Here is a 27430-nt window from a genome sequence, read left to right as displayed (position 1 = left end):
TTCTTATGAATGTGTTATTGGTTGTTGGTTTATTATTTTAAGTAAATATAGTTTATTATCAGTTTATTAAAGAAAAATGCTTCATTTCTGTTGTGGTAAATGTTCATAAATGTACATCATATAAACAAAGCTCTTTGGGGTCCTCAGTAAGTTTTAGAGTGCAAACCAGAAGTTTGAAGATAGCTGCATTGAGCCCATGTCCATTTGCTCTGCTGGTTGCTGCAGTTTGAAGTATAAGAAATCTTTTGCAGACATATCAGTTGACCTGAGAGAGTAAATGACAAAAGGCCCGTTTTCAGATCTACTTCTCACTTTCCCTTCCTTGAGGTAAAAAGCACGCCACGTCGGTAATTACAGCACGTTCAGTGTGGAGATGTTGACAGCATTTTCTCTCTCTCCCCGGGCTCTTTTGTTTCCACCCCACTGAAAATTCTTTTGAGCCTTGGAGTGGGGCCCATGGCTGCATCGCTGCCCATTTTTAACCACTGTCCTCGAAGGCTGATTTCATGCTGAGGCAGTGGTTGGTTGGGGACTCTGATGGCCATATTATTTGTCAGAACTATTCTCCGGGTCACAAACATTTTAAATTAAAGTTGTCCTATAAATAGCTTATATTCATTTCCTCTGGCTGTCACAAGTCAGTAGAGATTGGGAGTGATCAGCTTAGGTCAGGACATCTAGCCAGATGAGGTAAATGAAACTGAACTTGAGGGATTAAGAATACTGCTTTTGAAGATAAATGCACTGCCCTTCCAGAGAAGGCAAAATTTGTTTTAAATAAATACCTAGAAAGCATTTTTCTCCTGCACTTGTGGCTCCTTTACGTTTTTTAATAAGTGGAGTTAATCATTCTTTGAAATTTACAGTCAAGTGAAAGGACAAGAAAGACAGATATTGAAAACATTTTTCATAGACCCGAGTCTGGAGGCTGCCCTTGGGGATACCAAAGGCACAGGAATGTGATTACTTTCTCTAGACATGGATGGTCTTTTAAATCGCATTACTTCTTTGGACTTTGAAAATTGCGTTTCTAGTGGAGACCCAGCTCATAAATCCAAAAATGGATTTTAGATGAAAAAGGTGATCTCTTTGCCTTTTTGGAGCAGCCAGGAATGTGGGGGGAAAGTAAAATTAAATCAGGCACAACAGTAATTGCACTTGAAAGCTCTTGTATTTGACTTCAGCAACTTAGAATATGAGGACATCAATTTTATTCCTTTCAGGAAAAATATCTTTCAACTCTCTCACAGTTTAGTTATAAGGATATTTTTAAGATCTCAAATAGCACAGATTTTTTTCAAGCACATTTTCATATTATACAGTTGCTGGAGTTAATGGTAACCTGCATTTCCTGGCATTTGGATCTTGGCAGGTGTAGAGAATCTATTAAACACCAGTCTGGGTGTCACTCCTGTTTGCTTCCCAAGCACCTTGCTTTTGTGACACTGTTCCCAGCCATCACAGTGTCTCCCTCTTGCCCAAATCTCACTTTCTTGTCTGTGAGGGTAGAATTGTCTGTTACCCACTCTTCTGTCTCCGCTATATACTTGACACATGGGTGGTGCTACTACTTATACCCCTGGGAGATAGATGCCCAAGACCTGGGGAGGAATGAAACAAAATGCGTCTATTGAAGGAGCTCAAAGACAACTGAACTACGGAATACAATTCAATGTGAGCAGTGTAGTAAAGAGGTAAGTGCATGTGATCTTGAGCCCAGGTTCCCTGGTATTGTTGCTGTGGCCATATCAGGTGTCGCAACGCTGTCCACGTGGCATTTCCCATCAAAGCCCTTTAGTTAACCCTATATGAGAAAGAGTAAAAGTAACTTGAATGTTCATCCTTTTAATTTTTTTAATCATCTCTGATACAGAGGTCAGTAAACAATTTCTTGGAGGCAACCAGAGAAACAATGCCCTGGCTAATCTGAAACTGGGTAACCATTTCTTTAAAATCTCGATTTTCTTGTGTTATGACCAGTGTTAGTGTTTGATACTAATGCCATCTTTGTGTTTAAATGTGCTCAACAAATACTACTCCTAGTAGTAGTAATAAGGGTAGAGGCTAACATGACAAAGTGCTACTTGCTAGGCATTGTCCTGAGGGCTTCAACTGTTTTAATCCACTTAATCTTCAGAACAACCTTCTGAAATAGGTTATTCCTTTACACTTGGCAACATAGAGGGGAAGTAAAGTCATAGGGACAGTAAATGGTGGGGTTGGGATTCCAATCCATGTGCCAAGCACTGGTAGCCCAATTCCTTTTTCTAGTTTTATTGATGTACAGTTGATTTACAATATTGTGTTAATTTCTGCTGCATAGCACAGTGATTCAGTCATGTGTGTGTGTGTGTGTGTGTGCATGCACACGTGTGCTAGGTCATTTCAGTCATCTCCAACTCTTTCTGACCCTATGGACTGTAGCCCACCAGGCTCCTCTGTCCATGGGATTCCCCAGGCAAGAATACTGGAGTGGGTTGCCCAGGGGATATTCCTGACCCAGGAATCAAATCCATGTTTCTTATGTCTCCTGCATTGGCAGGTGGGTTCTTTACCACTAGTGCCACCTGGGAAGTATATATATATATATATATATATATATATATATATATAACTTTTTCTTTTTTATATTCTTTTTCTGTTCTAGTTTATCATGGGATATTGAATATAGTTCTTTGTTCTATACAGTAGGACCTTGTTGTTTATCCATCCTATATATAAAAGTTTGCTTCTGCTAATCCCAAACTCCCATTCCTTCCCTCCTCTTCTCTCCTACCCACCTTCCCCTGCCTTGGCAACCAAGTCTGTTCTCAGTGTCTGTGAGTCTGTTTCTTTTTTGTAGTTATGCTCATTTGTGTTGTATTTTATGTTCCACATACTATAGTGATGTCATATAGTATTTGTCTTTCTCTGACTTACTTTGCTTGGTGTGATCATCTCCAGGTCCATCCACATTGCTGCAAATGGCATTATGGTGTTATTTCATTCTTTTTGATAGCTGAGTAATATTCCAGTGTATAAATACACCACATCTCTATCCATTCATCTGTCAATGGACATTTAGGTTGTTTACATGTCTTGACTATTTGTAAATAGCGCTGCTATGAACATAGGGGTACATGTATCTTTTTAAATTATACTTTGTTTGGATGTATGCACAGGATTCGGATTGCTGTATCATATAGCAACTCTATTTTTAGCTTTTTTGAGGCACCTCCATATGGCAGCCCAGTTCTTAATCACTATGCTATGCTTTCTATAGCAATTACTGAAAACATGTGCTGAATGAATGGACAAATGAATAAATATCCAATACTACTCTCTATTAATTCAATTGGGATCATATGTAATTTGTGACTTGCCTGTCTCCATCTAACACACACACATGTACACTCACCAATTTGTGAGACCTTCAGTGGGTGATGGGGCTTCCCAGGTGTCACTAGTGGTAAAGAACCCACCTGCCAATGCAGGAGATTTAAGAGATGAAGGTTTGACCCCTGGGTCAGCAAGGTCCCCTGGAGAAGGGCATGGCAACCCACTCCAGTATTCTTGCCTGGAGAATCCCATGGACAGAGGAGCCTGGCGGGCTAAGTCCATAGGGTGGCAAAGAGTCAGACACGACTGAAGCGACTTAACATGCACACACACAGTGGGTGATATCTTCATTAAGTTTTTTTTCTTCAATAGATTGAAAAGAGATAGCTTGATATTTTTCATTCATCTTTGAGGTTTTTTTGTTTGTTTTAGTTTGACAATTCTTTTGAGTTTAGCAATTAGAAAACACATTTTTAGAAATATGGAAATCCATTTTTGCTGGACTGTGGATTTGCACTTCAAATAAGAGAAATCTGCCAAATTTAAACCACACTTTGTTCCCTAAATGGTACTTAAGTATGTAGATTAAGAGAGATGGCATTGGTCATTCTACCGAGAGTTAAGTGTCTTTGCCTTTCTGTGTCAAATCAAATTTAGATGTCTTGACTTCTTGTTCAGTACTCAGGGCATTTTTAGTCACAAGCTTAAGGTGTCATGTCTGAGAAAAATGATGTTGTCATTCCCTTTTCCTGTGTCTGTTTGAATGCTTAGTAGTAGTAACTTCTGATAAAATTATGGACAGTGTCCATGATCAGAGCACACAAAAGAAAAAGTTGCTCTGTGTTTTATGCCAAACCATTGCCTTTCACCTGACATTCACAGCAGTACTAGGAAGTGGTTTACTTGTGAGTTATTGTTAGAACCTGAGTGGCTTTGAGTCATTAATTAGCCATTACCTTCTATATTGTAAAAGAAAGTGTGACATGACAATCTCAGATGGTTGTGGAAAATGTGCCTAAAAGCTAATTCAGGATTATTGAAGTATGTTAAAGTGGATCATTAGAGTAGAAAACCAAAGCACCTGGAAGAAGATCTGTTGAAGCTGTGGCAATTGACGTGGGCCATGCCACAAAGGGAGGAGTTGGAGGTGTGCCTCAAGGGACCCTGTATTCCTATCGGAAGGATGCAGCTCAGAGATGGAAAGTGGAGAGTGATAAGGGAAGTAACAAATGGTTTGGTAAGCTATAGAAATATTTTTTTAAAAAAGGATAGGCAAAGCCCTCCTATAATTAGCATCAACCTCCACACCCACCTCCTTCAAAAAATTCTCTCCCCAAATTCATACAGTATAGGTGGGAGAGCTAGCCATGCAAATGCAGCTGATAGACAATTAGCCAGGCCTTCTATGAGTTTGAGCAAACTCCAGGAGATAGTGGAGGAAAAGAAAGCCTGGCATGCTGCAGCCCATGGGGTCACAAAGAGTCAGACACAACTTAGCGGCTGAACAAGCACCATAACCCTGTCTCCCAGTGAGATCACCCAGCCCAGAAGACATTCCTGTATGAATGGATCACCTGTTTTCATCCAGAGAGTTGCTGGGATGGAAGGCATCCCTTTCAAACATCTGCTTTGAAGCTTTTTCTGTAGGGCAAATCCTTTCAGATGTTCAGTTCAGTTCAGTCGCTCAGTCATGTCTGACTCTTTGCGACTCCATTAACCGCAGTACGCCAGGCCTCCCTGTCCATCACCAACTCCCAGAGTTCACCCAAACCCATGTCCATTGTGTCGGTGATGCCATCCAACTTTCTCATCCTCTGTCGTCCGCTTCTCCTCCTGCCCTCAATCTTTCCCAGCATCAGGGTCTTTTCCAATGAGTCAGCTCTCCACATCAGGTGGCCAAAGTATTAGAGTTTCAGCTTCAACATCAGCCCCTCCAATGAACACCCAGGACTGATCTCCTTTAGGATGAACTGGTTGGATCTCCTTGCAGTCCAAGGGACTCTCAAGAGACTTCTCCAACACCACAGTTCAATAGCATCAATTCTTTGGCGCTCAGCCTTCTTTATAGTCCAACTCTCACATCCAAGATGTTGCTTCTTAGTAAACATCAGCTGGTTTGTGCTGAAGGAACTAAACACAAGTATGATATCATTGATATCCGTGCAGTTGACACTGACTTTAACTCAAAGTAAGTAGTGTTTGATCTTGGTGCCTATTGCATAGCAGATGTTCAGTAAGTTATTTTCTGCTTTTCCCATTTCTGTTATTCAGTTTATTGCTGATTAAAAAAAAAAAAAAAAACTCTCTCATGTATTTTTCTTTGTTCTTTTTTAAAGGAGAGATTTAAAGAAGCTGAGGAAATATACCTGGCTGGAATAAAGAAATGCCCAGATAGCTCAGACTTACACAACAACTATGGAGTTTTCCTAGTTGATACTGGTGAGATTAAAGAGAACCTGTTGAGATGAGATAATACTATCTAACAAGCTAAGTGGCAATCCACACAAATAATGCTTCAAAAGTAGAACTCACTGGGCTTGGCAGGAAACACATTGACCATCCCATTGTACTTGCTGTCAGTTTTCTAAATCTTCAGTCTCAGTTTGGTAAAATCTGCCCAGTTCTTATAGTCAGATCGTTCAAGAAAACTTCCCAGGTGGCCAGAAAGTGGCCTTGATGATTTAATGAGTAGCTGTCTCCTTTGAATAGCACTTATACAAGTTTATAAATCTATAATGATGAACTGTTCTCTACAATGATGCAGAAACTGCCTCTGAATCAATTTACTGGCAGATGGTAAATACTTTTCTACACCTGATTTAAAAGTCTTCAGAATTATTTCACCATTCCTTATGTGATACTAAGGAACTGTTCCATTATAATTGATATACTCTTATAAAACAGGTGCTATATAAAATATACTTGCTTTATCTCATTTAATGTAAAACTTTACTGGGCAGGAATCCGGTCTTCTTTATGATTTGCGCTCCCACATACTGTTGGCATGTGTTGAATACTTAGAAAGGATGAAAAGATACTTGAATTTAATACAAAAACACCACTTTGTTCTCATTAACTATTAGACTACCTTCCCTGCAATCAAATTCAATTTTAATTATTTTGTCGATATGAAATGCTCAAGAGGGTTTTTATTTTCTAGGATATTTGAAGCTCTTCTGTTCCATAGGACATAAATTTACATTCTGATATACCTAGGAAACATCCTTTATTTTTGCATGTAAAACTGTTTCAAAATTGTTTCATGGTGCCACCTGCTGGTTCATTAGCAACATAATAATCAATTAGGTATCAAAAATTTTACCAAAAAGGAAGAAGAGACCTCCTGTTGGCCTGATCCAGCCCTCTTCCTTCTACTTCAACAACAAAATATCCCACCCCAACTCCCAACCCCCAAATCTCACTAACCACTGTGTACCTTTCCACACTCCCACTATATTCATGCTTTTGTACTGGTATTATTCTCCCTCTCACCTGTGACCTATACATAGACCCTTACACATGCAGAGGTTTTTTTTTGGCACCTCCTGGTCAAACTTACATTCAAAGAAGATAGACTTGAGAAGATGTCTGTGCAGGTAAACACACCATGTAGAACTTTAGACTATCCCACAATTCATTCACTTACACATAATTTCACAAGGAAGGTTCTTTGGGGAATCTCATCATACCAGAGAGACTTGATTCTAGTTCTGGCCTTTATCCTCACTTGCCCTGGGATTTTTGTTGAGTTTCCTAATGTCTTTGCACTTCTGCATCTATATCTGTAAAGTGATAATATTTTTTAATATCATTTAAATCCCAAGAGGGAACTAAATGCTTTCAAAAGACAGCTAAATAGGATCAAAACATCTGCAAAAATCATATGAGGTTGTTTAACTAAAAGGTTTTAAAATATACAGTGCATTGGACAAATGCAAGTTGGTATTATTATTATTATTAAAGTCCCATTCAATAAATACCATCTAAACCAAAACATACTATTTAAAAAGATATTTTCAAAATATAGCAGCTGCCTTATTTAAAGGAGTGTCTCAGTCACTAGGTTGCAGTAGAATAATTGTAATAGACCCTCAGAAGTTGCCTCAGGACAGTTTTCTTTCTATAATAGCACATTCTACTTTGCATATAGTGAGAAGCAACAATATCTTGTGTAAATACCAATCACTGATAATTTCAAAACATCCTATCAGCTAGGGCAATAGCCAGAAAACACTTCGATGAAAATAATATATTTAATAAAATAAATAGGTTTTAAGTGAAAGTGAACAGTGAAATGGTCCAAAGTTAGGTGGTGGCAAGAAGCCAAAATGTGTGCTAATTTACAAAGTGAATAATTTAATGGTATGGCTGCAAGAAGAATGATCATCACCAGAGGAGAAATTAAAAGAGTTCATATGTTAAAAAGGAAGAAAAAGAGTTGGTCTGTTTTATAACTAAGGCATGCTCTGCTCTTACCAACCTGCCTTTGGTTGCAGGCTTTCCAGAGAAGGCAGTGGCCCATTACCAACAGGCCATCAAACTTAGCCCAAGCCATCATGTGGCCATGGTGAACCTAGGGAGGCTCTACAGGTCACTGGGAGACAACAGTGTGGCTGAAGAGTGGTACAAACGGTAAAGGTCCTGTTTTTCACTTTGTAAGTCACCCAAAGCTCCTGCAGTTGGCCATCAAAGTCTTGGTTATTTGGAACAGATTCTTTCAGAGTACTAGCAAATTTTGCCAATGCAGGCAAAACAGATTCCCCTCTCCAGAGAACAGTACCATAAATGGTACTATGAGGATAAATGATATCCTGATTAATGACATTTTTGCCTGCCGGTTAAAATATGGTGCTAAACCAAGTTTGGAGTTTAATTCTCATTTTAGTTAGTCCATTGTTTTCTGAAGCTATGGACTTAACAACCCAAACTAAAAATCACAGTTTTAAAAATGGATCTGAATGAAAAACTTGCATACATCAAAACAAGCCTATCTCGGTGAATGGAAAAGATCCTTGGGGCCCAATTTACATATTGCTAGGTCACTAGAAACATTCTTATAGTCAGAGGATGGCACCATGATCTTTTTTTTTTTTTTTTTTTTTTTAACATTCTTCTTGATATAAAAACAAAGACCAGGTGGGAACAGAGTCTCAAACCATAGACAGTGGTCCCTGAATCTAAATTTCAACCTTTGGAAATGTACCTATTAGAAGAAAAATGTCCATTTATTTCCTCAAAATTCAGCGCCCTACAGGTAGCACGCAAAACTGAGATACTGTCACCTCTGGGAGCGCTGTATTACAACACTGGCAGATACGAAGAGGCTTTGCAGACTTACAGGGAAGCCGTGGCCCTTCAGCCTTCCCAAAGGGAACTCCGCCTGGCACTGGTGAGTAGACAGAGGAAAGAAAGAAGATGGAGAAGAGAAGAAATGCATGGCATGCAATACAGGGAGCTGTAGTTAGTAAGCCTCGTAATGGGAACTAGAATGCTATACTATATCCATTTAATGAATATTCATATTTAACCAATGTTAGACCCATTCACCAAACACATGGACCCTAAAGACACTTTTATGTTTTTTTTTAATCATTTCAAACCTACAAAATCTTGCAAGAATTCTATATAGCATCCTGCACATTCTTTTACCCAGATTGATAAATTTTTAGCACCTTGATGCATCTATCGCCTCTAGAGTATGTATGTGTGTATGTGTATGTGTACATGTATGTATGTGCATATTTAGATATGTATGTGCATATACATATTATTAATACATGTTATTTTTTTCCTGAGCTGTGTGAGATTATCAATCTCTTAATCTTTACTGCTAAATACTTCAGCATACAGTTTCTAAGAACAAGGACATTCTCTAACACAACCACAGAACAGTTAGGTATCAAATTTAGGAAAATGAATATTGGCAATATTTTTTATTTCAATTTTTGGATCATTACTCTTCCTTTTCCTTAGATTTACAGTAAAACAAACTTGTTTTCTTGTTTTAAAAACAGCGTTCTGTTGAAACCATAGGGAAATATTTCTCTTTCACATAGTTCACTTTTTTAAAAAGGCACAAGTCATTTCATTGAATGACTTTGATATTCCGGCCATGCATGCACAAATGCAGGCACATGCCTACATAAAGAAACAAACAACAGAAGACTAAAGTCTGTTATTAATAACTGTGATAAGTCAGCCCTCTCTGTGTGTCACAAATAGATGCTGAGCACTTTTGTGGGAAATGTTCCCTGAATGATTTCTTTGATAAGATGATAACCAAGTGCTATCTAAGCCAAGGTCCGTGTGGTTTTGCAGGCTCAGGTTTTGGCCGTGATGGGGCAGACAAAAGAAGCTGAGAAGATGACCAGTCACATTGTGTCAGAGGAGACTGGGTGCCTTGAATGCTATCGCTTGTTGTCCGCCATCCACAGCAAGCAGGAGCAGCACGACAAGGTAGAGAGCACACTGTTTGGAATTGTCTGTGTTCACGGCACAAATCGGGTGTAGCTGATGACCCTCCAGCCTGCACTCTCACAAGGGCGAGCAGTCTTGAACATTATCCCTTGGCACTTTGCACAGATACCTCCTTGACTGCTTAGACGACCCCTTGAAATGTTGTTTTCTTGGTTTGTTCTGGGTCTGAAGGTTTTATGTGGTGTCATTCAGTTTGTTTTCAGCTAACTGAATAAAGACTAACGTTGGTTTCTTTTATAACTTTTCATGTTCCCTCAAATATATCTTATAGAATCCTTATAACAACCCTTTTAAGGCATGTCAGTGGCCCTGTATTACAACTGCACTGTTTATCTTCATTTTTAAGTCACACAACCAGTAGATTCATGAACTGATTCAACAAAATATTTATCAAATGGGAATAAAGTGGTGTTGGGGGAAAAAAAGAACACAAAAATTATTTCCCTTGTCCTCCTGGAGTTTACAATCGAAGAGGAGATGAAGGTTGAACAAGTAATCACAAAACTAGTGCAGAATTATAGTTGTGTTCAGCGATGTCATGAAGAGCAGCATGGTCCCTAACGCGCATGTCCAGGGAACCCGAATAGTCTGGGTGGTAGGGTTCTCTATAGAGTGACGTGAAGTTGAAGGTTGAGTGGCGAATAGGAGTTATTAAACAAAAAAGGGCAGTGAATAGCATTCCAAGCATGAAAAGGCCCCAATCAACAGCGAATGGACTGTCTGCAGGATGGGCTTGAGGAAATAGGGGGCGTGTGAAATGTAACCACAGAGGTTGCTGGGCACTCTATCCTAAGGCTTGGGACCAGGACAAGGGACTTTTTCCTTATATTGCAAGAAGCTTGGAGGCTTTAAGGAGAAGAAAGACTTGTCAGATTTGTGCCTTGAAGGGATCTCTGGCTGCAGGGGGTGGGGTAGTGGGTGCTGGGGGCAGAGTGAGCACCAGGCCCAAGATGAGGCTGCTGGAGCGGTCCAGAGGGACATGTGGCCGGGGCAAAACATCCAACCCCGGATGTTGTTTCAACAGGATCACACAATGTTCCTATAAAGTGATCAGGGATATTTCATTGGAAATAAATAGGAAACCTGGAGTATAGGGAAATTATTTGGTCAGGGCTGCATTATTCCTCAGTGAGAACATCAGATAAGATGAAGAATGTGTTTTGATCATCACTCACCACACTAGCCAATACATAAAAACAGAAAGAATGGAAGATATTGTTTAAGTCAGTTTTTCTTTATCTAATCTATACTTACTGTGTCTTAATTTCCAACCTATACAGGCACTTGATGCTATAGACAAGGCTCTCAAGCTGAAACCAAAGGACCCAAAAGTTATATCTGAACTTTTTTTCACAAAAGGAAACCAACTGAGAGAGCAGAACCTCCTGGACAAAGCTTTTGAGGTATTAACACTTAATAAAATTGTTATTAAATTCATGGATTAAAATTAATACTCTCTCAATCTTTAATGAAATATATACTTTGAAAGCTAAGATCAATGGCATGTTGGTAGAGTGATTTTTCTGATTAATTGACATTGTAAGTTTATTTCTTTTGATAATTGAGCCTCTGGTTTTTGACCATTAGGAGTTCTACAATACCTCCGCATTATTTTCTGAATTATCACCTTTAGCTTGATGTTTAAAGCATTCCACATTTTGCCCTCTAGTAAGCTTTCCCCTCTCTCTCTCTCACTCTTCTGCGCTCTGTTTGCCTTCAGTAACCCTCTGTTTCAGCTAGACTAGTGCCCCAAGGAGCTTTGGCATTCCACATGTCCTATAACACTGTCCACCCCATCCACCAGTCCCTGCAGAATCCCGCTCATCTACCGACACAGGCCTGTGTCTCCTCAGGGAGCCCTCCCCACCATCCTTTCATCTAGTGACTTGAAAGCATCATATATTGTGTTGGGAGTCTCTCTCTCTCCTCTCCATCTCCAATCCTCTCCTTCCTCTTCCCTCTGTGCACATGCATAAGCGCTGGTTAGCTCCCTATTTCGACTGCATTTTCCTTGTGGAAAGGACTGCTTCCTTCTGTGTTCTAAAACATAGTATGTTGCATCTTAGCAGTGTTAATGTGTGTATCTTTGGAATGAAATTGATAACCCACTTTGAAATAAAAAGATATTTACAAGCATAATGAAATGTTACAGAAGTGCCATATATTTTCCTCAATAAAGCCACAGGTTATAATTAAGTAAGTCATAAAATTATGCAAAAAAGTGAAATTTCAAATGATAAGATTGTTTTTGAAAATAAATAGTAAGTGGCTTTTAAATATTATTGGAAAAGCACGTAAAGATATTTGGAGAAACTAATTTGAATGTGAATGTTAAAACAGAAACGGTGGCCTATTTGAGCAGAAACTAAATTCTTCTCTGCCTTATGAAATTTTCAATGCTGTCTTTCTTTAATTATTTATAACTTACATGATCATTTGTATGAGTACTTATATGGTATCTATATCTGTCTGTATTTTATATATTGTATTAAAAACAAAAGTATTTTCTAGTTACTTGACTAATGGATTAAATAGTCATTATGGCTTGATTTGTGAAGAGTAGGAGTAAAGCCATTGGCTAATAATAGCAGCTACAATGTTAGTTTTTTAATGTATAATTCACACTTATTATAATCTTCACAACAATCATATAAGAAAGACATGCTCATCGTCTTCATTTTATGACTGAATTGAGACTCAGAGCTTTTCTAACTTATTCAAGGTTATACAGAGAATAAGAAATAGACACTTTATTCTGCTGATAAAAATTAACACAAAACATACTCTTCAGTTACCTTTAGCAACTTTTTAGCAATACAATTTCTTAACATTTGCTTCTTTCTCTTCAAACTGAAGTAGAGGAGTGATGGACAGATTCTAGTTATTTATGGATCTGTTCAGGTGGATTCTTATTCAGGAAAATAGCAAGGAACATTAATATATACACATGGATACTTAGCTTTGTAATCAAAGACAGTACTCTTAGCCTTTAGTTTTATTTAAAGTGACAGCTCTTAAAATCAAAGCTCAATGGTGAATATACCCTTTGATGCAAAACAATGTGCAAATGTTAAAAATGTACTTCACAGATAGGACATTATGATACATGTTATTCAGACAAAAAATATTTGAGAAACAAGTAACTCTCTTCAAACACTTTAAGATCTCTCAAAAGGCAGAAGAAAAACAAAGGCTTTCTAATGATTAAAACTATCCTCTGGTAAAAAATTATTAGATTTCATTAAAGAAATACAGAATACCAGTCCCTGCAAGAATTTAAGCATGGGCTGAATAATCAGATCAGATTTTGTGAGAGGGTTAAGCTGTTTAGGAAACAAAGATTCTATGATTATAATTTTTTTCTTGCAAAGTCCATTTACAGTGAAAAGGTCTAAGAGCACCATTTTCTAGCAGATCAAGGCCAGTAGGAAATGATGCGTGTAATAGAAATCACCTGCATGCCTGGCAGGTGTCTTCAGCCTTTGTAAGTCCAGAGGTTAGCTCTGCAAGGAAATTACACATTTCAGTTTCCTCCACTTTAGAATCATCAGCTTTGAAAAATAATAGAAATAAAGGGAACACCTGAGAACTAGACATGACTGTTCATTTTATCAACCATTTAAATTTCCACATATATAGAAAATGCTTTCCACAATCCTACAGTGTTAAAGATGGGTTCTCATTTCCCAGCCTGAAGATATTTCTTATGTATTTAGAGCTATAAAGCGGCCGTGGAGTTAAATCCAGATCAAGCACAGGCCTGGATGAACATGGGTGGAATTCAGCACATCAAGGTAAGAAAATAATTCCCGTTCATGTGAACCAGGTTTTCCCTTTGTGTTTTCTCTTTCTTCCCTTTAAAAGTTTGAAAAACTATTGTTAATTTCCTCTTTGAATTATTTGAATACTGAAAACACAGGTGCTTAAAAGTGTTATTAGCAGGATTTATGTTCACTTTGTATTATCTAGACATTGAATATCATGAAGCCATTTTAAAAAGCAAATCTATATAAATTAGATGTCATAATTTTATCATAAAGAAAATAATACCTACTTAGGTATCATCATATAGTAGATAAAGTCTGCTGTGTGAACTAAAGTTTTGTTGGAGCTACACTAATACAGCTTATTTTTCTGTAGCTTAACTTATACTTAGTGTATCTTTTATTACCTGACATACTGAAAAACGTAGTTGTTTGTTTTCAAGAGAAGAAGCTACCTTTGAGTTAATAACTGGAAGCTACCCTTTGCAGGAAATCAAAGATTCACGGACACTCATTCATCCATCCATTCATTTGATAAGCATTGCTAGAGAACATCCTATGTACCAGGTACATGTGTAGGTATTGGGAATAAAGCAGTGAACACAAGGCAAAAATACCTGTCCTTGTGGAGCTAACATTCTAATAGGGGAAAACAGGTAATACTAAATACGTGTGTGTGTATTGTGTGTGTGTGCATGCTCAGTCATGTCTGACTCTTTGCAACCGCAGGGACTATAGCCTGCCAGGCTCTTCTATTCATGGGATTCTCCAGGCAAGACTACTGAGTGGATTGCCGTTTCCTGCTCCAGGGGATTTTTCCAACCCAGCAATCAAACCCACATCTCCAGCATTGGCAGGCAGATTCTTTACCACTGTGCCACCTGGGAAACCCACATATATACATATACACGTGAAATATATCAGATAGTGATAAGTGCTATAGAGAATAAAAGAATGAAAGAAGATAGGAAGTGCTGGGGGTAAAAGCTGAAACTTTAAATTGAGGTGGTTAGGGATGGCCTTAGTTAAAAAGTGGTGTTTCAACAAAGATCTGAAAGGAGCAAGCCACATGGCAAGAGTAGGACAGCGCACGTGCAGAGGTCCTGAGGTGTGAGGGTGCCAGTGTATCTGAAGAGCAGGGAGGAGGCAAGTGAGAGGAAACGACAGAAGCCCGGGCGGAGAGGCCACAGGGACAGACGATGCAGGGCACTGAAGGACGGGGACTGTAAGGTCTTCAGCCCTTATGCCAAACAAGTTTCCATCCTTGGAGGACTTCGAGCAGAGAAATGCAGTGGTCTTACGTGATTTTAAAGGATCACTCTCATTTAGCTAGCTTACCTTCAGGCTTCTCTCAAACTTTACTCTGAGAAAATAGCAAGATGGTGATTATAATTTAAACAAAGGATAAATAGGGTTTATGATTAAGTGGGAACTGATCACTCCCAGAAACACAACAAAACAAAAACATGATCCATAACTATACAGATGGAAAGGAACAACAGGATAGTTACTCTGTAGCTATTAGCCTTGATCTAACAGAGGAACACAGGGCTTCCCAGGTGGCACTAGTGGTAAAGAGTCTACCTGCCAAGGCAGGAGATGCAAGAGACGCAGATTTTATTTCTGGGTTGGGAATATCACTTGGAGGAGGAAATGGCAACCCACTCCAGTGTTCTTGCCTGGGAAATCCCATGGAAAGAGGAGCCTGGATGGCTACCATCCATGGGGTCACAAAGAATTGGACACGACTAAGCAACTAACTCTTTCATTCAGTCCAACACAGGTATATAGATCAGGCACATGGCTTGGATGTGGTCATTTTGATGTCACTGTCAGGTTGCAGGATTATCATCATGAGGCCTTTAAGAACAACCATTAAGTTTCCGTGACCTTTGCCTTGCTGGGAAATATGTGCCTCGGGCAGTATTATCCCATTCCTGGGCCCTACTCCTTGCCTGAGTCTGGCTGAAGCTTAGGAAATACTGAGGGCTGTGGCAAGGTTGATAGTTGGAATAAAACTTTGCAAGGAGATGACAAACAGAGGGAGGGAGAGACTTGCTCATACTATTAGCAATAAAAGATGATATTTTTCATAAAGTTCTATGTAAAATGAAATGGATGAAGCAGAAAAACTATAATACATTTTTTATTACTGGAGTTTCCCTTGTGGTTCAGATGGTAAAGAAACTACCTATAATGCAGGAGACCTGGGTTCGATTCCTGGGTTGGGAAGATACCCTGGAGAAGGGAATGGCAATGCACTCCAATATTCTTGCCTGGAGAATTCCATGGATAGAGGAGCCTGGCAGGCTACAGTCCATGGGTTTGCAAAGAGTCGGACGCGACTGAGTGACTAACACTTTCACTTTCATAATCAGAGCTCCAAAGAACAGCAAGGAGAGATAGGAAAGACTTCCTAAGTGATCAGTGCAAAGAAATAAAGGAAAATAATAGAATGGAAAAGACTAGAGATCTCTTCAAGAAAATTAGAGATGCCAAGGGAACATTTCATGCAAACATGAGCACAATAGAGGACAGAAACAGTATGAACCTAACAAAAGCAGAAGATATTAAGAAGAGGTGGCAAGAATACACAGAAGAACTATACAGAAAAGATCTTCACGACCCAAATAATGACAATGGTGTGATCACTCAACTAGAGCCAGACATCCTGGAATGCAAAGTCAAGTGGGCCTTAGGAAGCATCTCTATGAACAAAGATGGTGGAGGTGATGGAATTCCAGTTGAGCTAATTCAAATCCTGAAAGATGATGCTGTGAAAGTGCTGCACTCAATATGCCAACATATTTGGAAAACTTAGCAGTGGCCACAGGACTGAAAAAGATCAGTTTTCATTCCAGTCCCAAAGAAAGGCAATGTCAAAAGAATGTTCAAACTACCACACAATTGCACTCATCTCACACACTAGCAAAGAAATGCTCAAAATTCTCCAATCCAGGCTTCAACAGTATGTGAACTATGAAATTCCAGATATTCAAGCTGGATTGAGAAAAGGCAGATGAACCAGAGATCAAATTGCCAACATCCCTTGAATTATAAAAAAGCAAGGGAGTTCCAGAAAAACATCTGCTTTTGCTTTGTTGACTACACCAAAGCCTTTGACTGTGCGGATCACAACAAACTGTGGAAAATTCTGAAAGAGATGGGAATAGCAGACCACCTCACCTATCTTCTGAGATATCTGTATGCAGGTCAAGAAACAACGGTTAGAGCTGGACATGGAACAACAGACTGGTTCCAAATAGGGAAAGGAGTATGTCAAGGCTGTATATTGTCACCCTGCTTATTTAACTTATATGCAGAGTACATCATGAGAAATGCTGGACTGGAGGAAGCACAAGCTGGAATCAAGATTGCCAGAAGAAATATCAATAACCTCAGATATGCAGATGACACCACCCTTATGGCAGAAAGTGAAGAGGAACTCAAAAGCCTCTTGATGAAAGTGAAAGTGGAGAGTGAAAAAGTTGGCTTAAAACTCAACATTCAGAAAACTAAGATCATGGCATCCAGTCCCATCACTTCATGGGAAATAGATGGGGAAACAATGGAAACAGTGAGAGACTTTATTTTCTTGGGCTCCAAAATCACTGCAAATGGTGATTGCAGCCATGAAATTAAAAGACGCTTACTCCTTGGAAGGAAAGTTATGACCAGCCTAGACAGCATGTTAAAAAGCAGAGACATTACTTTGCTGACAGAAGTCCGTCTAGTCAAAGCTATGGTTTTTCCAGTAGCCACGTATGGATGTGTGAGCTGGTCTATAAAGAAAGCTAAGCCCTGAAGAATTGATGCTTTTGAACTGTGGTGTTGGAGAAGACTCTTGTGAGTGCCTTGGACTGCAAGGAGATCAAACCAGTCAATCCTAAAGGAAATCAGTCCTGAATATTCATTGGAAGGACTGATGCTAAAGCTGAAGCTCCAATACTTTGGCCACCTGATGCAAAGAACCAACTCATTGGAAAAGACCCTGATGCTGGGAAAGATTGAAGGCAGGAGGGGAAGGGGAGACAGAGGACTAGATGGTTGGATGGCATCACCAACTTGAGGGCCATGAGTTTGAACAAGCTCTAGGAATTGGCAACGGACAGGGAGCCCTGGCTTGCTGCAGTCCCTGGGGTTGCAAAGAGGTGGACATGACTGAGCCACTGAACTGAACTGAACTGAACTGAATCAGAGTTGCACCAGCTGGGCCATATCACCTTGGTCAGGTGATATTTTCAATTCTGCCTTATGACATTAATGCATTTTCTAAGATGGAACTGGCTAATAGAACTTTCTTCAGTGATGAAAATATTCCATGTATGTACTATCCAAGGCAGTAGCCACTAGCCCATTGTGGCTGTTGAGAACTTAAAATGTGGTTGGTGCAGTTGAGCAATTCAATTCTTAATTAATCATCATTAACTTAAATTTAAATAGACACGGAGGACTAGTGGCCTTCATAGTAGCTAGCAGAGTTCTAGAAATTGGATAATTCAAATTCCCCACCTAGCACCTAGAAATTGGGGACATTGAATTAAGGGATATAACTTTAAAAAGACTTCCAGTTTCATTAAGAAAAGAGCAATTCGAGTGAGAGAAAATAACTCTATGACTAGATTTTGTGGAAAAGACAGAGAAAGCTGGTGATCCGAGATGGCGATGCCTGGTACCAGGCTGAGGCCTAAATTCAGAGAAACCTCTTGGGTAAACAATTTCAAAATCAACCACAGTAAGAACACAGTTTGAGAGCAATCTGAGAGCCACAGATGTCCGGTTGTCTGCATATATGTGGTATGCTTAAGAAACGTCAAGAGACAACCTAAAGATTAAATACTTGAATTTTTAAAAAGTCATGTAGCTAAATCCAGGTTCTTATTTGTTCAGAATTCTGTTTAGCCTCTTATCAGAATCAGTGTTAATAATCTGAAATACTTTCATTTATGCACATGCCAGTGCCTAGATTCCCAATGTAGAATTACCTGTTCTGTGATTTTTACTCTCCTTTTCACCAATATGACAAGTGAATATCATAAGAAAGAGTGCTTACTCATTTACACACAAATAGGCATTTAATGGGCTTCCCAGGTAGCACTAGTGGTGAAGAACCTGACTGCCAATGCAGGAGACGTAAGAGATGCAGCTTTGATCCCTGGGTTGGGAAGATCCCCTGGAGGAGGGCATAGCAACCCACTCCAGTTTTCTTACCTGGAAAATCCCATGGACGTAGGAGACTGGCAAGCTACAGTCCCTAGGGATGCAAAGAGTCAGACACGACTAAAGCAACTTAGCACACGTACACACAGTCATTTAATAATGACAGTAATGATGGCATCAGATTGAGTGCTCATTATATGGCAGGCAGGTGTCTAAGGTCCTGACACTTGGGAGGTAGTTCATTTAAGCATTCAATAAATATTGATATTGCTACATAGTACTTTTACTCTAAGAGGTACTGTTTTAAGTTGTAATGAAAATTTAGAGAGTAACTGGTCTTTGTCCACATGGAGCTGTAACTGAGAATAAAATGGAACAAATTCATGGTTTTTTAGAATGAAGAGATCTCTACCAATCTTAGTGCTAAGACTTGGCAGCACACAGATCTTAAAGAGAGTCAACCATACAGAAGGAATACATGTAGTGACAGAAAAGAAAAGAATCTGGGGGAAAAGTTAATAATTCTGACTTGTTGTCAGGGACCTTCTGGGACCAGGCACATGTGGTTGCCAGTTAAACTGAAGTATTTAATTTTTTTCAAAAACAAAACAGATGGGGACCAATAGAGTGTGGAGACAGGGGTCTTTAACAGGGACCAGGCACATGTGGTTGCCAGTTAAACTGAAATATTTAATTTATTCAAAAACAAAACAGATGGGGATCAATAGAGGGTGGAGACAGGGGTCTTTAACAGATCTGGTGCAACATGCCTACCCTCCTGCCTTTACAGTATCCAGCAGACATATATGGTCACACACCTTGAGTATGGGATAAATTTGACTCTATATTATTTATTATCAGTTCTCTTCATTTTATAAAAGCATATTTGCACTAAAGCCTGTGTTAGGCAAAAGTTGTTTTTATGTTTTAAAGTGAAGATTAAAATATTTCCTAAGTAGGTATAATAGATTCCTAAACTATCTACTTTTTAATCATTACTCTTACAATTTCAAAAATATGTCTCTGTCTCTCTCACACACACACACACGCACACACACACCCCTCTCCCCTGACTCAACCTTCTCTCTCTTCCCTTTGCTCTAATTATGAATTTCCAGGGCTTTGGTTCCATTTGATTACAAAGGAATAGTGTTAACCCTATGAGAACACTGTGAGATGATAGCTTCATACCCTGTATTAATAGAATTGAAAATCTGTTTTCCTGCCATTTAACCTTATGGCATAACCCTTATCTTTCACATTCTCCATCTGGTCCGGTACTTAAACAAATGGATTCTCCAAGGCAGCAACAGATAAAGATGAAATTACACAAGCAGACAGGGTCTCCTTATGAGGACATTAATGTTAAAATGGACCAGAAGATCTGTTTCTTGGTCTCTGCATTCTTCAAGCAAGTATTCTGATGGATCAGAATATAATTATCCCTTTTCTTTTTCTCTGCAGGGAAACTACGTGTCTGCAAGAACTTATTATGAAAGAGCCTTACAGCTGGTTCCAGACAGCAAACTACTGCAGGAAAATCTCGCCAAATTGGATCGCCTTGAGAAAAGATTACAGGAAGTTCGAGAAAAGAACCAAACGTAGCCAGCGTTTGACCCAGTCTCAAGGGACAGTGCTGGTGTCTTTGGAAGAGGAAGAAGTGATGGAAGCTTTGCTTTCACATCATTTGGGGCACGACCAATGGCATTTTCCTCTCACTCCAAGTTCAGGGTGACACATTTTGGGACACCTGCTGGTAACGCTGTGCTGGAGACTTGCATTTCCATGAAAGAAGACAAAAAGAGCAAGCAGGGGCTAGGAGACCTGAGATGGAAGGAAAACAGCAGCTGCACATTTTACAGAATTTTTTCTTGCTTTAATTCTAGATTTCCTTTCATATATGCATCTGCTTTTTTAACCTGGAGATCTATTTCCATTTCTTAGTGTAGACATTTCTTGGTGTAGCCTCCCAGAAATAGAGGCTTGAAATGCTATGAAGTCATGGCATCTCTTCTTTATGAGAGGAGATATTTCAGAGAGGATAAATCCTCTGGGATAAACCATTTGGGAAATTCTTCCAAGAGGTATCTCATTTAATTCTCTGGAACTAGAAATGAGTATCTCACAGTTTTTGTAAAAATCTTCTGGAATATATGGGGAAAGAGGCTGTTGTTAAGTCAGCTTTATCTTATATCCTTTTGAGGATATTGCTAGAGCCCTATTGAGAAGTAAATTAAATTCCCCTCTGATACAAGCTGTTTTCCCATTGCCTAATATATCAATAAGGAAGTTTCTGGAATTGTGTATGGGTATTCATATTCCTATGGGAAAATCAAGGATCTCAGTACCCCTGATTGTTTATGGAAATGTTTTAAATTATTTTAATTTTATTACAAGTATTATTGGAGTAGTGGCTCTGCTCTAAGATTTCATAAGTGCTTTTAAAAATCATAAATGTTTCCACCTCCAAATATATTGTTATTTTGGTGGAGAAAAAATAGTATATTCTACATGAGAATTATTAAAGATATTGAGAGAATGTTCTACTTTATTATCTTAACTTTCAGAGATTATTTTTTGAAAATATATTTAATCATTGAGGAATATTTACAGTATATTACAGAAATCTTCATAGACTCTAAATGGGTGTAAAGAAGCTCTATTGATTGATCTTCCTAGGCTTAATGAGAATTCTGTGCTTAAAACATGAATGATAGAACCTGCAGTTCTTGGTTCTGTGTTTGGAATTTTGGAGATTTCATGGAAAATGCTCAAAAAAATCTAGGAAAAAATCTAAATTCATAATTTTAAAATATATATATTTCTATTTAAAAGGTATGGATGGCAAAGTTGAACTTACAATTTGACATTTGTCTTTTTAGTGTTATTTATTTCATAACTTATAAAATATTTAATATATGAACACATTTTTCTCTGTACATAGTGGTTTAGTAGCAGCTTTTCATACAAAAATTATAAATCTAAACTACAAAGTAATTAAGTTTCAACAGTCCCTCAAAAATTTTATATTGATTATTCACTTGCTAAAGTTAAAGAAATTAGGAATCAGCCATCAGTGTTTGGGTGGTAATACATTTTGGAGTTGAAGAAATTGGAATATGTGATTCTAATTTGGTTTTCATCATAAACTTAAAAAAAAACAAAACCTACTCTGGATAGTGCTGTTCCTGGTGCTAAGCCAGGTGTCATACATATTTAGTAGCTTGAGGCACATGTATGTCACGTGCTCCAGCCAGAGCAGAAGCTTTCTGCTTCTTTTTAGCCCCAGTAGCAGAAAGCACTGCCTCTGTGTTGTTAGTATTACTTTTTGTCAAAAATTTTTGAAAAAAAATTTCTTTGGAAAGGGATGATGCCAGAATATTTTAAATACAAAGGATTATGGAATTTAAATTAGCATACATGTTTGTGTGTATCAGTAATCCAATAATGTATATATTACAACTATGGTCTTCTGTTTCTAATAGTCTTTAATGTTATAGATCATAAATGTGTCTAAAATTTCATTTCAGATATTTTTAGTCCCCCAAATTATACTTCTGTAGTCCTAAGGTCAAGAAATGTACTATAATATTTATTATAAAATAACTACTCCACCCCCAAAATGAAAAACATGGAACCCTAGCTAAAAACAATATCTAGTACTGTAATTACAAACTTTTTAGAATAATCAGTAACAAAAATTTATACTTAGAAAGTTAATGGAAAAGATCAAGCACCAAATTTTGAAAAGCAATTATGCCTTATCTGAAGGGCTGCTAAAGATATGAGAGTACATTTGTTGGAATAATTGCATTGGCTATTACAGCCTAAAAGTTTCTGAGAGAAAAGGGTCATGTGGCCTTCAGGAGACTTTTTCTGCCTTCTTTTGGATGTTTTTCTCTCTTGTCTCTCTCTCTCCCCTTCCCTTTGCCCTCTCCCCCCACCAACCCCTTCCATCTCTCTCTCCCTCTCTTTGTCTTTCTCACTCTGTCATTCTGTCTCATTCTGTCTGTGCACACTGGCATCTCTTTGAACATTAGAAGTAAGCACTTTTTGTTGGATCAGGTATTTCTGTCCTGAGTTAATACTTTCACTTAGATGAGGCCAATGAAATAGCTTTCATAGTTGCATGGTACCTATAAGAAAGTAAATCACACATTATTTTTCAAAGATATTAAGTGTATTTTATAACTATTTTTATTTGCTCTTGTAACATGAAATATTATGTGGAACTCATCCTTATAAAAATAAGAATGGGGTGCCCTGGCTAGTCATGGAGTTCATCCAGGTTCCCTTAACAAAAGCAGGCTTGGCTGTGAGTTCGTAACCTCTTTCCGAGATGGAATTGCAGAGCCAGCTTCATGGATATGCAGTCTCTGCAGGCCTCAGGGTCTTGCACTCAGATGCACCTTGTGCTTGGATGGATGCTATGCTTGAAATTTTTAGTAATTTTTGAACAAAGGATCCTACAATTCTATTTTGCCCAGGACAGGAAGGAATGTAACTGATAACAAGGCTGGAGTTGGTTCAGTCTATCTAACTTGTCCTTCTGCCCTGTGTAGAACCAGTTCTCCTTGCCTTCAAATTCTCCAATAAGTGGCAGTCCTTTCACATGCCCTTTGACATAGAAGCCATGAGAATGGCTTTACAAGCTTATGTTAACCTTAAGAATTATTCAGGATTTCAAAGCTGACTCAGATGTTTTCAACCTGTTAATGGTATTCATGAAATATGGCTCATTAGATTAACTGTAGTGAACTAAACCAAAGATTCAAATACCTTGAAGGAAAGGAAATTTTATTTTAGGGACTCTTGAGATATATCCTCTTAGGTCTGTTTATTTTAAAGCCCATCACAAAACAAAGAGGATTGTCAGCACTTGGATTCCAGCTCCCCACAGTACCTCACAGCCCCCAGTGTAGGAGTCGGACGTGCCTAACATGCAGGACCTCATTCGGTGCAGGGGTTTGCAGTGGTGGTGCAGCTGCTTTTCATCAAGGCTAAATGAGAAAAGTCCAAAGCTTTCCACACAAGCCGACTGAAAAAACTAATTTGAGGAGGAGTAAAAAGCAAATGTGGGTTTCATACTGTTTCTTTCAAACCTTCCAAGCGCCTCACATTGAAACACCACATTCAGCTGACAGCTGAGATCTCGCCCCTCACACACAGGTGCTCTATCTAGGCCCTAGTGGACTTGAAAATAACCTGGGTGCGCACTTTGGGAATCACTGGACCTTGGCCGCTCAGGTTAAGATTCTAATATGCAGCCAGGCTGGAGAACCACTGCAAGCTAAAACCTTTAATAAGAGTTTATGACTTTTACCAAGAGATGTTTACAGTCTTTTACAATTTTCACTTCTAAATTTAGACTAAAGTGAGCCAAGGAATTTCAAAGAATGACTTAACAGTACACTTGGTTAGTTGAAGCTGCCATGCTAAGATTGACAAACAGGTGGGTTGGCTGAGGTGGTTTTGCATTTGTGGCAATGGGACTATAATTTGATCTTATATTTAGAGAACTCTTGGTTCTCAGATGGAGAATGGCCCTGCTATTTTCATGTACTAGATGAGGAGCCCAGTATATAAAACTCATGTTTTGTTATGACTCATAGAAGGATCCATGACATAAGTTTATGCCTACACCTGTATCTCTTTTTTTTAAGTTATACATGTCAACTTTTGTTAATTATTTCTTAATTGTACTCATTACAATAAGTTTTAAAAATATTTTTCTCTGGTTTATTATAGATTTGTACCTTAGATCACTAAATCTATAGGTTATAGTAACAGCACTCAAAGCAAATGTAGTTATAGGCATTGTTTATTTTAATTTTTTCCTAGTTTCCAAATCACATTTACTTTAATAAAAGCGTATGTTGGTATTTCCCATTAATAACAACAAAAACAACTATCTAAATGGCATCTTTTGACATTTTTAAAAGATTAAAAAAAAAAAACCCTGTCAAATCTTATATTTAGGCTACAATTGAATAAGATAAAAACTTACAATGCCAAAAATGTAGGGAAATATAACTTTTTATGATTATTCTTGAAGTTTCTGATGTGAAAAGTATGTTGAGCAATCTTTAAAAAAATAGCACTTCCTTATTTTTGTCTTTTAGTAGCTATATAACTTAAATGAAATAACTTCAAGCTATGGTTTATTATCAGTAAAATACAATGTCACAACAGAATACAAATGGCTCATATAGAAATGTTCTAATTTTATCACCAAGGATCCTTTCCATAAAAACCTTTAGGGCACATAACTGATAAAATTAGCATCATCACAATATGGGGTCATTATTAGTTTGTAAGTTTAGATCAACATTTGCCACAAACTAAAAAGAGCTCTCCGTGTCCAGAAATCCAGGACATTTTTTCCCATTCTCAGTGGTATTTGTATCACTGTGCATACAAGTAATACAAATGTGCATAATGTCCTTTTGGGGTTATCTTGCTGCTCCATAGGAGGGGAGACCCAATCCAAGAATCTGGAGATCTGGAATTTAGTCCTGCTCTGCCACAAAGGAGTTGCCTCACCCGGGACAAGTTACCAATTGTCTCAGTCACGTTTATAGTACATTAAAGGAGTGGTTAATACTATGGGCCTATCAAGCTCTGTGCGGAGAAGGCGATGGCACCCCACTCCAGTACCCTTGCCTGGAAAATCCCATGGACAGAGGAGCCCGGTAGGCTGCAGTCCATGGGGTCGCTCAGAGTCGGACAGGACTGAGCGACTTCACTTTCACTTTTCACCTTCATGCATTGGAGAAGGAAATGGCAACCCACTCCAGTGTTCTTGCCTGGAGAATCCCAGGGACAGGGGAGCCTGGTGGGCTGCCATCTATGGGGTCGCACAGAGTCGGACACCACTGAAGCAACTTAGCAGCAGCAGCAGCAGCAGCATCAAGCTCTGTGAGTCCCCCGAATCGAAATGGAAAGCCCACTGCCTCCGCAGAGGTAACTGTTGAATGTGGCTCTTAGTTTTAGAAATTCTTAAGATAATTATTGCAGCAAAACACAGAACCCTAAACGTGACTGAACTGCCCATATACTTTAACGTGACAGAGGTTAATACTCCTATTTTGCAGTCTCCATTCCCTTCTCCATGGATCAGCCCTGGGTCAGGAGGAGCCCCTGGAGAAGGAAATGCAACCCACTCCAGTATTCTTGCCTGAGGAATTCCATGAACAGAGGAGCCTGGCAGGCTACAGTCCATGGGATCACAAAGAGCTGGACATGACTGAGTGACTAACACTTTCACACGTAAAAATTAGCGATTTTGTTGTGTTTCTGGGAAAAAGAAAAAAAAATTTAAATAAGACATTAAAGTATCTGTAGAAACCATGGCCTGCTTTTATAATGTGGAAATCAGCTGACTTGCTGTGACTCACCCATCCTTCCTTTTATTAGATGGAAATACTTGTATCATGTTTTTCAGATTGCTTTGATCAGTTATATATAAATGTACTCTTTTGTTACTTTTGCTGTGCCAGTTAGAAATATATCTCCCATAAAGGATTTCTCCTATTTAAGTCTGATTATGTACACTTTGCCTAGGTCTTTCCAAAATAAAATTTATGTAAATGTATATTTTATATAAAATATGAAAATAATTAAGTCTTGTTTCAATCTCTCAAGTGGTCTGTGGTTAGTACCCACTGAAATTTATGTCACCATTAGGTGCCCACTTTTAAAATAAAAAAATACCATCTTTCTTCCTTTCCCCCATTGTTCATTCATTCGTCGCATTGTTCTGTGTGCGTGGTGCCTGCTGTCCTTTTCATGCCGCACGATGACCATTTCAGTACTTACCCCTTCCAGATACCCTCCCCTCATCTTACTGAGGAGCTGCCTTCACCTCTTTCTTGATGATGTAAATACAAAGTAGAAAACAGGTACTTCCTCAGTATTCTGCACTCTGTCTGCAAACTTACCTGCACCTAATTCTCCCCTCTCTCCTGTTGCTGCAATGGAAAAAGAGGATCCTGGGCCCTGGATATCACTTCTTGAAGAACTTCATTCTTTAACCTCTTTCTTTTTCTTTAACTTCTTCCTTTTGCTGGCTCTTGTCAGTTCAGTTCTATTTTAAAACACGGATACTGGTGGCCACCATGAAGATCACTTGGAAAAAACCTTTCCTTTATTCCTTTTCATGCGGTAGCTACTACTGCATCTGTTTATGTCCTTCACAGCCACTCTATCAGAATAAATTGTCTCCACTCATTCTATCTCCGTCCTTCACATTCTGTCTGCATCCTAGTGAAATCTGTCCCTGCAACAAATTCAAAGGAAATTGCTGTTTCTAGTGTCACCAATGATCACTTTACTGCCGATTCCTAGGCCTTGTGGGATTTGGGAGAGTGTTCTAGAGTTTGGACCAGTGTTTTAGTAGGGATGAAAAAACTTATTTTTTAAACAAAACATTATGTACCCATGGTTTACTTATTGCTCCCGGGTTAGTCTCCTAACCCTCCTAATTTTTCAACTATCCTTAGAATTGGGGCATCAAGCGTCCTGGAAGGCCTCCAATAGCAGATCACTATTATGCTGCCCTAATGAAATTATGTTCAAATTCAATGCAGGTTTCTCAATCTAGTTTGGGATAGTCCAGCTCACTCTGCTTGACATCCTTTCCTTTTCTATAGTTTTGTGGTTTTTCCTTAAATAAGAGAATACTTCCATTTCAGCATCACCACAAACTCAAT

At 38.7% G+C, this 27430-nt stretch overlaps 1 protein-coding gene across 3 annotated transcripts in view; it reads left to right on the top strand.

The window, feature by feature from the left end:
* The window catches only part of TMTC1 (transmembrane O-mannosyltransferase targeting cadherins 1), a 315120-nt gene extending 288673 nt beyond the window's left edge, over positions 1–26447 (top strand). For all 3 annotated transcript variants that reach the window (XM_005894561.2, XM_070371267.1, XM_070371266.1), the window contains 7 exons: positions 5655–5757; positions 7815–7950; positions 8563–8707; positions 9637–9774; positions 11076–11198; positions 13512–13589; positions 20184–26447. In XM_005894561.2, coding sequence (XP_005894623.2) covers positions 5655–5757; positions 7815–7950; positions 8563–8707; positions 9637–9774; positions 11076–11198; positions 13512–13589; positions 20184–20324 — 864 coding nt within the window. In that variant the 3' untranslated portion in view covers positions 20325–26447. The remainder of the gene's footprint in view (positions 1–5654; positions 5758–7814; positions 7951–8562; positions 8708–9636; positions 9775–11075; positions 11199–13511; positions 13590–20183) is intronic.
* The last annotated feature ends 983 nt before the right edge of the window (positions 26448–27430 follow it).

This window comes from Bos mutus, chromosome 5, assembly GCF_027580195.1.
Source record: "Bos mutus isolate GX-2022 chromosome 5, NWIPB_WYAK_1.1, whole genome shotgun sequence".
NCBI classification, from domain to species: domain Eukaryota; kingdom Metazoa; phylum Chordata; class Mammalia; order Artiodactyla; family Bovidae; genus Bos; species Bos mutus.
This window is presented reverse-complemented; position numbering and strand designations above follow the sequence as displayed.